Source organism: Ciconia boyciana, chromosome 1 (genome assembly GCF_034638445.1).
Source record: "Ciconia boyciana chromosome 1, ASM3463844v1, whole genome shotgun sequence".
NCBI classification, from domain to species: Eukaryota; Metazoa; Chordata; class Aves; order Ciconiiformes; family Ciconiidae; genus Ciconia; species Ciconia boyciana.
The window spans coordinates 198,161,026-198,176,608 of NC_132934.1; the positions used below are offsets into that span (position 1 = coordinate 198,161,026).

The window sequence follows — 15,583 nt, forward strand, 5'->3', positions numbered from 1 at the left end:
GAAGAATCAAGTGCTGGTAGGATATTAGGGACTTCCACAATTTGAGATTTTTAAAGTGGTTTTGGCTCTTTCATTCTCTTCTGTGCAGATTAACCCTTTATTACATTAGTAGTCGCATTAAAATATTAAGTGTAGGAAATCACAGTAGCGTTGTAATTCCTGCTTTTGCACTGGTTTACCTTCATAAACAAAAACACTTGAAGGTTTACTTCAAGTGAGAATGTAAATGCCCAATAAACAACCGGAAACCTGGGGAAATACGTTAAAGCTGTATGAGAACGTGCCCTTTTTTGGAATATGTTGGACCAGTGGTCTTAGTTTCAGTTCCCCACCCCCAGTCTGCTGCCATTTTAACCATCTGGTTTATCACTTTATAAGCAAAAGAAGCACATTTCCAGTCAGATCTAGGGATGTAATTTTTGATTCTCAATAGTCTCTAGTCCTCTGTGTTGCTCTTTGTCTACTGCTTGACTGCCAACTCGCTGCTGGTGGGAACCACAGCCCAACTTTTGCAAGCATGCACACACGCTAGAAACAGTTCATAACTTCAGGCTGCTTCTTAACTTCAAGAATACTTCTCAAACTGTTAAAAATATATGTATGTATAAGATTAGAAATTATTTTTCCGATATAAACTGTTAATGTAAAAGGAAGTGAATGAAGTTTAGTATTCAGACATGCACACTGGTATTGTTTTCACTCTGTGCCTGCACTGCAGACTGCAAGAAACGTGGATACCCAAACTGGCTTTAAATGAGCTGCCTTCAATCCTGGAAACACTTTAAGAGCAGCAATGTGGGACTCAGCAGAGGCTAATTTACTCTGCTCCTGGCAAAGTGTCCTGCTGCCTCTCCTGGAAAGCTTCCGAGGCATGGTCATCTAAGCGTCTACCCATAGCACAGACACATACTGCACTTAATTTGTTCCTATCAGTTCATGCCTGCCTGGAGAATCCCCAGAGTACCATAAGACAGAATGGCCTTTGTTTTTCAGTAGATCTCTTCTTTTTTTTTTTTTAATGTGATTTCCACATTTGCTTTGTCTGTAAACTTAGCTTTGGTTAAGCATGTTACATATTTAATTATGTCTATAATTGCAGCTATGTTTGAATCCATTCCCACAAGGCTGTTTTGAAAAAGTACATGTTGTCTTTCCTTTGCAGTCTGATGTGTTTTGCCCTCACTAGATTAGCTGGTACATCACAAACTACTGATGCCTAACTTTTTGTGTTTAAGCTAATTGATCAATAGAATTTTCTTTCATGCTTCTTTTGTTCAGAAGTCAATATTTGAGAGTTATAAATTGCTGAAATTCATGTTTGGACACTTGAAAATTATGTCAAATAACATGCTAGTTGGTAATAAGTCTTCACTGAAGTATGTGGGAATTTTGCTATTGTCTAGATACTGAAATATTATCTGAGATCTACTTAAAACTAATAGCTGCTTTTAATTAGTTTTTGCTTTTCTTGCAGATTTTCACAGCGCTGCCACCCTTTACTCTGGGAATTTTTGAACGATCGTGTACTCAAGATAGCATGCTTAGATTTCCACAGCTATACAAAATTACTCAAAATGCAGATGGGTTCAACACAAGGGTAAGGGAAAGTCTGTTTCTTTAAGAATAACCACAAGCATTCTTATTTTCCAGGTCTTTCTCATCAGAAAGTAACTTATTCCCCATTGTTACTTCTGCTTTATGCTAGCCACTGAGATTAAGATTGTTCTGCCTCCTAGTTCTTTTCAAAGGATTGTATTTTTTATTTTAAAAAATAAATTCTAGTTTTTAAATGAGGATGGTTGGCTTCAATTGAAACTGGTCCTGAAATATCTGTAAACTTTGATTCAAAGAAAGATTTGTATCTGAGTAAGATTTTTCAGTTCACAACTACTTATAAATGGTGAGTTTACCACTTTCATAGAAACTGGGTAACATCACCTGAATTTTATTTAATATAGAAGTTGTCATCATGGTCTCTACTAGGGGGCTTTTTCACAATTAGTATAGCTCTATTCCCATAGTTCTTTTGGAAAATAAAATTGGGATTAGTGTATTTGAACTTTGAGTTTTGAAGAATACCTTTTACTTCATTTTGCTATTTAAATGCTGGAAAATGCCATCATTTGGAATTCTGTCTTTATTCTGTAACAGGCACATGTAAATGTACTTCTGAATCAAGGAAGCTGTACGATTGCTTTGTTTAGAGAGGAAATTGTAGAGTATGTAAAGCTCTAGTTTGTGCAAAACGGCATTATCTGTAAGTTAAAAATTGTGGAGCACAAAGTATTTGTTAATTAAAAGAAATAGAAGATTTCAGAGTACTGAATCAGTCTTTTAAAAATCATTCTTTGAGGTAATTAAAGAAGGGTGACTCCATCTGTTTGCTGTATTTTGATAAAGATCAAGCATGCTTGCCTATTATATTTTAAGTTGTTAGAATAAAGCCATCCAACTGGACCAGTGTTTTCTATGGAAGAGCAGAAATTGTAGGAGGAAATAGATCCTGCAGAAGTTTAGGTATTTCAATTCAGGACAAATATTGTCTGACTCTAAACTACACAGGGAAGTGTTTGTTAGGAGTTAGAGAGGTCAAGAGTTTTGGACTTTACTGATGACTTGGTTTGTTTTCCCTCAGGTTTTCTGGGGTCACTGCATCAATGCTCTGATCCATTCCATCATTCTTTTCTGGTTTCCACTGAAAGTGCTGGAGCATGGTAAGGGCTTCATTATTTCTTACGTCAGTAACTGATGTTCAGTCTTACAGAGCCCCGTGTGTTTGCAGAACGGGAGGTCGTGACAAGTCCCAAGAAATAATGCTGACAGACAGTTCAATAGGCTATAGCTGCTGAACTTGGCTAGTTATCTAGTGGCTTTCAGAACTTACTCTACTTTAATGTAATTACTGTTCATATAGTGACTTTAATACGTGAAAAATTAAACTGCTGCTTTGCCAAAAAGTCTTACTCAAATACTGAATAATGTTCTATACAATGCCTTATTTTTTTGGTAGTGGGTTGAGATCTCAACTTTTTACTGCATAATGTTCTTACAGCAGCTATATTACAACCATTTGCTTTGTCTTGTTGGATCTTTCCCATTCCATAACACAGTACTGTAAAATGTAGGAAAAGAGATTTCACTACTGTTGAAGTCTATGGAAAAAATGAATTGGCTGGAATGGAAGTAGACCAGAACAAGAGTCAGAGATATCGGGGAAATGAGACTTTGTTGTACAAATTAGGCTTAGTAAGTCTTGCTTTGCATGAAAGATAATGCAACTACATGGTGTTTCAGGGAACAGTAAATCCCATATGGTTCCTACCTAGCTTTACAATATAGTTCTGTGGGCAGGAAGAACCATGGGAAATCTGTTCTTTTACTGTCATAAGAAATAGGACTAGATCAGATGAGGAATTTTGGGGCGGCGAGGGCGGAATAGTATTTATCTAAAACCATGCATTTCTCAAAACTGAAACTCTTTCCTGGAAAACGCTAATTTCAAGAAAACCTTCTCAGCTCCAGGATGGATTAATTGGGGCGGAGGCGAAAGAAAATGGAAAGGGAGGGAAGATGAATGCTCACGTCAGAGGCATGATGGCAAAGATACTTGTGGGATGCACATTCATGTTTCTCTACCTGAGTGAAATGTCAGAATTGTATCCTTAGTGGCAGCTTCACATGCTGTCTGATGGACCATACGAGAAAGGGACTTCCCTTTCTTCTGTATGTGGGCTGGGAGCTTGGTTCACTTTTAGGGGAGAGGGGTTTTTATGATTGATTGAGTTTTGTTTTGATTTGGGGTGTTTTGTTTTTCTGTTTCACTATTTTTATGATAAATGTTAATCTCGAATAGCTTTTCTTTAAATCTAGCTTCAGAAATTTTAGGCTGATGTCTGTAGTGGTTACGGTTAAAGAAAAGTACAGGGTTTTTTTTAGTCTTCCACAAATATTTTTCTAACTAATTCCTAAATAGATAATGTACTTTTAATTTCAACAACTGAAATAAGACTGGAATGCTCACCTGCTTAAATGGTAACTTTCTGAGTTCCTTTGAATAGATTCCTTAGATTGCTTTCTGAAGAGGAATGGATATTGAATTTTCAAGTTTCTTTGTATATCCAAGTGAAAGAGGGATTTCAGTGCCAGAGACACAAATGTGCCATTCACACTGGGATGTTTTTTAACCTCGCAGTTCCTTAGAATGTGAAGTGCATATAGTCCCTGAATGGGCATTTGTATAGCTTTAGAAATGAATGTACACTGAGTGTCCTGCTGTTCTCATTAACAGAAATATCATTCCTTTCAGGACCACTTAGCTTCCCAAAGTGGACGGTCATGGAAATCGCTGGGAAAAAAAGGCATTAACTTACTGCATTGAAATCTAACATTAAAAAAGTGAGACTTACACCAAAAATTATTCAGTTACTTAAATGTGCGCTATAATGCTGCACTAGAGCAATATACTGGCAGTCATTAGGTCAGTTTATTCTAGATCTATCAAAACTGATATGTATTTAGGCATGCCTTTTTCTTAATAAACTAAGACTTCTGGCATCAGCAGGGTTCATTGGACAGGGAAGGCTCAATTCTCCAGTGCTCTTCACCTTTTTCATTGACATTAGAGGAAAGGATGTGGTAAATGCCTGAAGCCACAGAGTACCAGGGGAGGAGCTGGGCTGATAGAGATGCCAATGGCTATAAAAACCAAACCAGTTCCTAACCACGCTGTCTCAGGCTTTAGCTCCTGTTGCAATGTTAGTGACTAGTCTGCTGCTGTTTCTTAGTAGTTGGGGTTCAAAAGAGAAAAGAAAGCAGGGATATAGAACCAGCAACTTCTGGAAGATATTCACAACCTGTCAGTTCTTTGGAGACATCCACATACAGCCATTGTAGAAGAATACTATAACAAGTAGCTTGGAGTAACTGCACTGACTATATATTTAGTCGTTTTACCTGTAAGCTGGGCACAGTATTCACCACAGAGGTCAGGGTGTCAGGGACTCTTCTCTATAGACCTAAAAATTTAATTTAAAAATTTACTGATCCTGGAGACCTACGTTATAGGAACGTAGTTAACTAAGTAGGTGACCCTAGTTTAAGAATGTCAGATCCAGTTTTGCAAATAAGTAAGTCTAGCAAAGTGGTACCCTCATAGTAGAGGCACTGTGCTAGGCAGTATGTGTTTAGGAACAGGTCCAAGGTTTTATCTTAAGCCTTTTTCATCCCTGCTGTTTGTGTATTTCTCTAGCAATTGTCTTAAAACCTGTGAAAGTAGCAATACTTATCATGCTTGAGTAATGCTTGAAAGCTCCTGTGAGTACGAGTTCATTTGGCATTAGCGTGGCTGTTGAATGTGCTTTCACGGTGTTCAGTTTTATTCAACAAGGGCTAAGAAAGACTAAACAGACATTTGAAGTATTGCCAAGGTTGGCACTTTCAAATGATAGATTAACATGCACTTACCCTCGTGCACACTTGACTAGAGAAAGAGTGCATGGAGACTGAATGCTGCTCAGTTACTGAATTAACCTCCAGTAGGATATTTTAGATGTTACTGTGTCCTTTATAGATGAATCTTTTGTGGCTTTTCTTAATTCAGCTCTATTTCACCACAGATGAGCTCGTGTTTTACAGGATTTTCTTCACAGGCACGGCAAATGAGATCTGTTATAGGTGTCAATAAGTAGTACACAACAGATAGCGAGAGAAAAAGTGACACTGACATACCTCAGCTCTTCTAGACAAATTACATGTTAGGGTTTGGCAAACACTTCCCCGTTTGCTAGGACGGCTTCTGGCAACCAGGACTATGGATATACGCTTTATCTGAGCATCATGTCTGAGACCTGGCTTAGCACAACTTCTGCATTACCATTATCTCACAGCTTTTAAAAGTGCTTTTAGACATTCTAAAAGGTGAGGTTGGGACCAGTTATTTTCTTCTGAAAATCTCCTTGTTATTTCATCCATTCTCTTGATAAACTTATTAACAAATGTGGTAATTTTTCTTTTTTTCAGATGCAGTATTCACAAATGGCCAGGGAATTGACTATTTATTTGTTGGAAACATAGTTTACACTGTAAGTTTGTATATCCTAGCAATTTTTGAACGGTAGAATTTCTTTACAGTTCTTTTATACCATCAGAAAATGGTGTAAACCAGAAGAAAGTGTACAAGTAAAATAAAATCAAAGTTATGTTGTGTGCATGATGATTTCCCCCTTCTTTTCTCTCTTCCTCCCTGCCCCCCCCCCCCAATGTACCAACAGTATCTTCAGTCCTTCCCCCATCAAACACTGCCAAGGCCCTGGGTTTGGTACCTTTTGGTAGTAACATTTAGGTGTAAAAGGGAGATTGGGCCATGAACACCTTTGAATTTGAGAGTATTAATACTGAAGTGTTGTTTTTTTTCTTCTCCCCTTGCAGTATGTTGTAGTCACCGTTTGTCTGAAAGCTGGCTTGGAAACAACTGCGTGGACTAGAGTAAGTACTCTTCAGTATCTTTTGTTAGCTCACCTTTCTCCCTAATGAGTATTAATACAGAAAAGAAGTACTAAAAATCATTTGAGGCATCAGTGTTTTAATTGGATCTTTCACGTAAGGATAAACTGCTAAGCTCTGTAAGTGCAGGATGTGAGAGGAGAATGAATTTGTAGATCACACGATACGTGTGATGAAAAAGGGCAGCCTGTCAGAAGTGGGAAGAGAACACTAAAAGTATATTGCCAACATCTCTAAATATTTTAAATTGGGAAAATTTTGCATGAAATCAACATACTACTGTAATTGCTTAAGGAAATAGATCAAGAACATCATCTTTGTACTCTGTAGCTCCTTTAAAAATTAATGCAATAAAGAATGAAAGATATCTGCCCACAGATAAACAATTGGGCTTTGAAAATGTCTTTGAAGCTAGTAGAAAGTGCTAGTGACTTCACATTGGATGAGAGTTTTTTGTTTGGAAACTTACAGTACTAAGGATGTTAGTCAAACAGTTATGTTGATTCCTAGATTTGAGTCTTTTACTCGCAATGAGCGAGTGCTCTGTTACTGGTAGGTGTCAGAATCTGGCAAGGCAGTGAACTCCAAAGAATATGGGGGGTAGGAGGGTTCCTGTGTTGATGAACCTTCAACACCCTTCTCCTTTTCTTTCCCTCAGCCCCTCTGAAACACTAATCTTTTGATTTTGATGGAGTCCCTGTTTCTCCACACCTATGAGATAACTTACAGGAATCTAGTTTTTATGGCACACTAAGACACTCTGCCCTCAAGACCAAGCTGTTTTGAGGGCTCTCATATTCTTATTTTACCAGTTACTTCAAGGAACTTGGCTTAAATCTCATAACCTCATTGCTTCTGTTAGTTGTAAAACGCTTTCTTTCTTTCCTCACAGAGGAATTGTTAAGATTAATGAGCTGATGTGTGTTCTGAATTTTAAAGATGAAATGCCATCTGTATGGATTATTTAATTATTAGAGGGATGCTAATATTCTCTGCCTCATTCTCTCATGTGAAAGTAAAATCTGTTCTTTTTTTGCTGTTGTCTATGCATAAGTTTTATGTTGTATAACAACATTTTAAAATGCAAAAAAAATTAATCCCTCATACACTCAAAGAGGATATAGCCAAGTCTGCATTGGAGGTATATGAGCCTGTTTAGGTCCTGTTATGTTGTGAATTTTGATGCTTCCTCCTCTCTCCCCTTCCCTGGGTAATTGGTATCTTTTCAGTCACTTGGGGGTAGTCATGATCCCCTCTCTTCTAAATTTTATTTTGAAAGATACCATAATGTTTAGTAGATCTCAGTGTTCTTTAACACTGGCATTTTATAGAGAAATTATGCACAGAAAAGTAATCGTGTTTAGAATCAACTTTTTTCCATATACACTTCTAATTCCTGTCGCATTGCTTGGACCAGTGACTCTTGTCATCTTGGAATCTGATGTTGGTTGCAATGATTGTTTCAGCTGTGAGTGAATCAACACACAGAATCTTTAGGTTACTTGAAAAGTGTTAAATGTACAACACTGAGTTAAGCCTCTTCTCCATCATCAAGTGGATTGGTTACATGCAATTTGTTCTTGAGAGTGAGAGGGACACTGCCACTTGGGAGAACATGATGGGTTCAGCTGAAAGCTTTAAATGAATAATGCAGATTCAAAGTGGTTGAGAGTCTGGTATATCCAGCAGGTAGTGTGGAAAGAAAGGCTTTGGTAAAAGTGGTAACCTGATGCGTGACAAAATCCGCATGTTGGGGCTGCATGGAGCAGCTTCATGTTACATTACCTATCTGGAACACTGCAGTAGGCTTTTTCCCAAATACTTACAGCTTTCTTCACTGTTTTACCACACTATATGAACTACTTCAGATAAATAGGATGCACAGGATAGCCATACAGTGTGTCCAGTTTTTATGTGAGAGCGCCTTGATTTCTTTCTTATGACTGTCATTCATTTAACACATCTGATGGACTTGCTTCTGCTTTGCACATGAATTCTCCAGGGGTAAATGACAGAGATCAGTGGAGAATCAACAATGCAAAGATTGGTGGGGTGAGTGTATAAGGAACATCTCCAAGCAGAGCAAGGAGGGCTCTTCCTGAAAGCAGAAGCTCTTTTAAAGGTAGAGAAGCAATTCAGGCAGGTACAGGCCTGAGATGATTGGGACAAACATGAGAAGAAGGTAAAGACAACATAAAATCAGAAAAGTCTTTGCTGAGCTGGAAGGGGCAACATGAAGAGCTGCAAAACTTGAAAACTGTCCTACCAGCAGACTGGAAAGAAAAACGGGAGGAAGACAAAAAAAAAAGATGTCATTTCACTAGCATAAATACACGTCCTACAAAATAAGAGTATGTCCTACATTGGTTTCCCTGCTTGCTTTTGTCTTTACTGTTTTTAATTGTGAAGTCTGCAGGAGTTTGCAGCTTGGAAGCATCAGTCCAAGCTATCTGAGCCTTCTCTCCACTTGTTTGGAAGGAAGGCTGTGGCTCAAGAGAAGGTGCCATGTCCTTTTGGACATGGTTCTTTTCCAAAAGGACCTTTTCCAAAGGACAGTGCTGGTGCTGTTCTGCCATTGGATGGGGCTGGCTTTTCTTTAAGATGAATTCTTGCAGCAGCCTTGCAGTACTTGTTCTTTGGGGAGTTGAGCACTACAGTTGCTCACTGTGTCAGGGCTTTATTTCAGTCAGAATCTTGACATGAATTGTCACTAGTTTTCAGAAAAGCAAGTAGACTGAAAGGATAAAATCCCCCCTTCCTCCAAGTGTTAAAAAAAAACAAAATCCTTCCAGTCTTTTAGTTTTATTCCCATTAAAACTGAATCAAAAAAATGTGTTGGTTTTTTTTTAAATAAAGCAGTTGCTGGTCAGATCTCCTGGGTGCAACAGAGTAAATAGGAAACTTTGGAAACAAATCTTCCCGCCCACTGTGTCCAGGAAGGGGCCTATCCTATGTCCTGCTCATTAGCCCAGCAACTTTTAAGGTTGAACAAAATTCCAGCTTTCTGAGAGTGGCTAGAAGAGTGTTCTTTCCATCGCTTCTGACGTTTGGCTGTATGAATGCTTCTACTGTAAGGCAGCTTCCAGTTGCTCCCAGATATCTGCCAGTCTGCGCTGGGCTGCAGACTCCTTGCTTGTTTGTTTTTACTGCCTGTGCTGGAGAAAGCTCTCCTTTCTGAGGATGCTGAGTGCTTCCAGAGGAGGAGCAGTCTTCTCCTTCCAGAATTTTGTGTCTATCTCACAGTGGGCAGAACACAGTACTCGGTTAGACACTTCTTTGGTTCTCAGACATACTGTTCAAAAAGTCAACAAATACAATCATCAAATAGAAAGTATAAAGCTGAGAACTCAACAAACACCCTGTGTCCACCACAGCAACCAGTGTGTGAATTAATTCCCATGTTCCTAAACCCATATGTAATTAGTAATTAAGATTTATGCAGGTACTTCTCTGAATTGGAGCCAAAGTCATCAGCCACAGGAGTTGTTGGCATCCAAAAAAGTTGGAGCCAATAATGAGCTCAGTTGCTTGTTACAACTGAAATTACTGACTCCATCCACTGCGGTGTAAAAGTAAAACAGCTTAAATCATCCTGAACAGCAAAATAGTTTGTGTGTGTAGGAAGAATGACTTTCTCTAATGCAACTGAAATGAAGTCTGTGCTGGACATGTTCTTGGTCGCTTTAATACTACTTGTATTTACTCTTAGTGAGTCTACAGACTAAAGAACCTGTAAAGCTGTAAACTGCGCTGCATATCTGTAAATAACCTAGGACACCTTTGGGGGAAAAAAAAAAGCAAAGCTGATCAGTAGATGTTGATTGTGGTAGTGTATTACACAGCACTGAATCTTCCTCGTGACAGGTATGTGAGTGGTGCACATGGCTTGTATGCATACACTCTGCTGTAAGGGATTTGTCCATGTGAACTTTCACCTGAGCCTTTGAAAATATCTACCTTGATGTATCTCTTGAACCTGGCCTGTGCACAAGAGGAAGCAGGAGCTAGATGACAGAAATTGGCATTCCAAGGAAAATCTGATGAGTTTTTGGAGCTCCAAGTGAGACAGATTGGCTGAGAAGACTATCTGTCTGCCCTGTCATGAGGCAAAGATTAGAGAGAACTGGTTTATGCTGTTTGAACAACCTGCGCTACTGGCTTGAAACCAAGTGCGGTAGACAGGCCTGAGTTGAGACCAAGAGGGACCTGAACAGAGAAATATCTATAGGTTAGGGGGACGGAGGAAGTGCCCTGCGTTGACTCTCCTTCTTTACCTGCTCCTTGACAGTTCAGTCACCTGGCCGTCTGGGGAAGCATGCTGCTCTGGCTGGTGTTCTTCGGTGTCTACTCGGCCATCTGGCCCACGTTTCCCATTGCACCAGACATGCTGGGACAGGTCAGTACGAACGCTTGGCTGCACGGTAAGCTGCTCGGCACAGCACCCCGCTGTCTTCAGCGCTGCTGCTTGCTGTTTCCTGAACACTCGCACAACTCTTGGGAAGAATTGTGCTCTAGTAAGAGTGCTTGCACTTCATTGTAACCCTTTTTAAATCCCTGCATTCATTTAGCTTAATCTCATCTTTAGAAGAGCTCTTTTTCTCCCCAAAAGTGACATCATACGTGATGATATGCACTGTGGATACTGTATGACAATTCTCAGTTCACTTGGATAGCACTGAGACTGGCTCTTCCATTAGTATTTTCCTAGTAAGACTTTGTGTGTTTGACGAAATGCCAGGTAGAAATTTAGTTTATTTGGTTTGGGGTTTTGATTTGTTATCATGGTTTCGTTCTCTTCCATATATTTTGCTTTTGTATTGTTCCTTTTTTGCTGCATTTGTTTAAAAGAAACCAGAATTTACTTGGGAATAGGCTGAGATGGGCAGAAGCAGAAGGGAAGCTGATGAGTTACTGGTCCCTTTATAAGACTAAAGGAATTTTGGATTTGTTCCTTCAGTGTCAGTTGAGTTCCAGGTGGCAAAGTTTTCCTTTCGGTGTCATTATTTCAACCCGTGGTGAGAAGATTGAGTCACGAGCCTGTCAAAATCATTCAAGAGCCTTGTGCATATTTAAAATAAGGGGTTACCATGAACAATGAAGGGCTTAATAAATGTATGGTAAAAAGTTACTCTGTAGGAGTGGAACTGCTGTCAAAATGACCAGAAAAGGGTATTTTGTAATGTTTAGAGCTTTCTTTAATGCAAAGATGCTGTTTATGATACAAGAAGAAAAGCAAACTAATAATTTTAACAAAGAATCTAAGCATATTTAACTCATGTCACCCTTGTGTACTAGAAAATAATAATAAAAAAAGCCAAGTGTTGGCAAGCCAATTAGAGATTTTCGAGGTTACTCTCATGTTTGTACTTAACAAGAGCAGTTGGGCATGATTTTGTTACTGTTCTGGCCTAATACATATTTTACTATCTTGTGCTAAAACACTGGGGATAGTGGAGGCTATGGTGGATTTTCATGGACAGCTTTTTACAGCAGAGTGACAGCTGACAGGGTGGGATCAGCAAGTAAGTGACTGACAGACAAAGCCTCAGTCCTCCAATACTATTTCATGGTGATCTTTGTGCGTTTCACAGCACATACAACATCAGTAGCTCTAATTCACATTTTCATATATCAAGCAGGAATTTGACTTGAGTATCATGCAGAGCCACGAACTACTGGTCCTCCACAGCAGACTTGTAGTGCTGCCATTAACATGTCAGCTTTCTAAAACACAAGCAATAAGGTGAGCTGTTCCTTCATACAAAAAGGGTCAGGCTATCAGCTTTAGCTTGTTGTTGCATTTTTTTTCACAAGTAGCTCCCATTTTTTTAATTGCAACTGCAACAAAATTCATATTGTGTTGGTTATCAACATTTGCTCTGACATAAACCACAGGTCTCAGAACAAAAGCTTCATGTTAATAAGGTTTTGGTTTTGCTTGAATATGTTTTTAGAAAGTGTTTCTATTTAAACTTTGGTTTTATGCTCTGGTTTTCTGACATTATGACTTGAAGTGGTACTAATAATCTAAAATACTTTTTTTAATGGAAAACATACTTACTTTGTGAATCTAGTCCAGTACTTGTGGAGCTGTGTCCCTGGGTCAGTAATCATCAGTCAAAGAAGTTAGGGATTGCTCATCATTCTAGAAAGACACTTTTTGAGTAGAAGCAGTCAGAAATAATCTGTTGTATGGCTTTCAGTGTGTTCATGGGGGGGGGAACAATACCTTTCTATCACAGTTTTCTTGTATTTTTGAGAGAAGGAGCAGCAGTGGAAGAGAGTGGATTTTTTGTTTCCTTTATCTTTTTGTAAAATCAAGGAAAGTTCCCAAGGTAAAGGGAACTTGCTTACCACTTGCATTAACTTATACAAAGTCTCTTGAGTAATCAGTTGCTGTTATAAAACCAGCTCATGGTGAAATGAGCTGGGATCGTGCTAGGCTCTAGTCAGTAAAATGAATTGCCTTGCTGTTTCCCAGACTTAAGCTGTTCCTTTACTCCTCCTATCTTCTTTTCTGCATTTACAAGTAATCAAGGTATCTTAAAAGCAAAATGAGATGGTGAAAAGCTTACTTTGTTTTGGTTTTAAATCTTGCTAGTGTGTTTATCTTCAAATAAACTGAACTCCAGAATATTTTGGGTCCTCATACTATGCAAATCCAGTAGCACTTCAAGGGAGCTGTTTTTAACACTCATCTAGCATCTGTGCCAGCCAGCACTTTGTGCCATCAGTAGAAGGCATAGGAGGTGCAAAACACTTTATTCCATTCATCAAATGTCAGTATGGAGCCTTGCAGACTTTTAAGTATGTGAAAAGATGCTTTGCTTCTGCCGGGATTTATTAAAACATTTTCACTAAGTATTTCTTTCTCTTGCCCATTATATCTTGAGCATTCTCTCAGGGAAAATAATACCTTTTTTTTTTCCTCCTTGAGGGCAAGGGAAGCAACTTAGTTATGCTCTGCTGTCAAAGAGTCAACATATTTCTTCTGTTTCCACTACAGTATTCAAATAGGATACATGTAACATAATAAGACAAAGCTGTGATAAAAATCTCAATAGTCCTTAATAGAACTTTTCCAATAATATGACATCTGGTATTTTGGAAGTAAACTCTCTGGCTGTTTTGGGGGAACCTTTTTAGACACACAAATAATATTTTCCTTTAGTATTATCAGAAGCAATAATGTAAGACCAAGGAAGCCCTCTGACAGCTCTCTTGGCTTTCCCGAATATTTGTATTTTTTTAAGAGAAGTTCTTTTTGTATTTCCAGAGGACAGTGACACTGAGAAAAGTCAGTGCATAATTTTTTGTCTTGCCTTTGGAGCCAGGATACTTGTATGGGAGCTGACTGTTTTTGAATTAGCGCTTCCAGATGACAGCATTTTGTACAATATGTAAATCCTTTCCCATCTTCCAGTAGTTATGACTTACCACCACAAATTGTTGGAAGCAAGTAGATGCCCATGTTTTTAAAAAGTGCTACCCACTTTGTTATTCATTAATTAAGAGGTGGTACAGAAATGTGCTGCTCTAAGGATGTGAGTGCATTTTATTATCCTTTTCCTGAACTTTTGGGGCTTGTGGTTCATAACCCAGTGGTATTTTGTTGACCAGCACATTAGCCATAGTCCTGCCCTCATGCAATCTTGGGTATTCTGTTTGCCTGGGGAATGGGGATTTGGTGCCCCAAAGGGAACAGTGAGCAATAACATTTGTGTTTATTTCTTGCATAGGTCATACAGGTGGTGTCAGTGAAATGCTGCTCATATTCTTGTATGGATTTCTTCATAGGAATTGTAGCATACTTCAGGTTTATGGGAATAAAATTACACTGTATGGGATCAAAGTCTGTGTGCAGGTATTCCCACCCATGCACGTGCCTAGATACCTGTACCTGAAAGCATGTATGTGTACAGGAGGATGTTATATATGTGTACGAAAGTGATCATACTTTGTGTCTTGATCCAGGCATTATCCAGGATGAAGAACAACAGATATCTTCCTTCCCCACTCCAAGCTAAAATATTGTATTTTTAGTGTTTTAAGGGAGAGCGGGGGTGGCAGGGAAGGGGTGTTCCCATCACCCCTCTGAAGTGTCTGTTATTGGTTGTGGTTGAAGAAAGGACTACTATGGAGCTGTGATTTCCACACCACACCCCCCCACACACACCGCCCCCCCCCAATCTATTTCCCTTAATGTAAGTGTTGTGTTTTTTCTCTGCCTCATTAGTTATTGTTACCATTAAGGAAATGTCTTTAGGAAGATTACCATCAGTCTCATTTTTTCAGCTTGGAGGAGAGCAGATAAAAGAGTGGGGTTTTGAGAGGTCATAAATTGTGGTTAATCCAAAGTGCATGTTTAATTTCTAGTTTTTTACACTTTTGCATTGTGCTGTATGTGGTCATATCTCAGAACTGGGGTTTAAGAATTGTTTTGAGTTTGGAACCCATTATTTTGATCTCGGGACAGCATTAGGAAGCCCTTTCTCATCTGAGGCCTCCAGCTTCCTCATGGCTGGAGGCGTTGAAGTTGGAGCTGCTGCACTTCCCAGTTACTTTTGTATGACTGCAGCTGAGAGAAAATTCATCAAAATCACAACCCAGATAATTGTTGTACCACCGGCTCTGCTTCTGCATAGTGGAAACAGCTACATGTAAGAGCCACTCTCATATTTTCACAGCTCTAATGGCAGGCTTGCTTTTTGTTTCCTAGTGCTGCCCACATCCTTGACAGAATTTTTTTTTTTTCCAACTAAACTGTCAAATTCTTGCTAGGTTGTTTGTCTGCTTAAATAAAGACTTTAAGGAAGCTGTGCATCAGCTTTACCTGGATTAAGGGTGCTTTTTAAAAGATCCCAGTAATCGATATGTCTGGTTGATCCCATGTAATGTGACAGTAGCAGGACTTATTTATATTAATGATTTGTCAAGAAAATATCTATCCATCTTTTAGCAAAGCTTCCTATTCTTCTCTGTGTAGGCCATTAGCAAGACAGGTTCACCTTGCCTTAGCTATTGCACTAGGTCATTGGCTTTTGAGAGTGGGAGGTGATCTAGAGGGTCTGATGGACTCTGG

At 39.0% G+C, this 15,583-nt stretch overlaps 1 protein-coding gene across 1 annotated transcript in view; it reads left to right on the plus strand.

Moving 5' to 3' along the window:
• Positions 1 to 15,583, plus strand: part of ATP8A2 (ATPase phospholipid transporting 8A2) — a 349,297-nt gene that overhangs the window by 235,806 nt on the left and 97,908 nt on the right. The window contains exons 29-33 of the mRNA XM_072850471.1: positions 1,475 to 1,597; positions 2,636 to 2,714; positions 6,019 to 6,080; positions 6,427 to 6,483; positions 10,790 to 10,897. Of these exons, the coding sequence (XP_072706572.1) occupies positions 1,475 to 1,597; positions 2,636 to 2,714; positions 6,019 to 6,080; positions 6,427 to 6,483; positions 10,790 to 10,897 (429 nt within the window). The remainder of the gene's footprint in view (positions 1 to 1,474; positions 1,598 to 2,635; positions 2,715 to 6,018; positions 6,081 to 6,426; positions 6,484 to 10,789; positions 10,898 to 15,583) is intronic.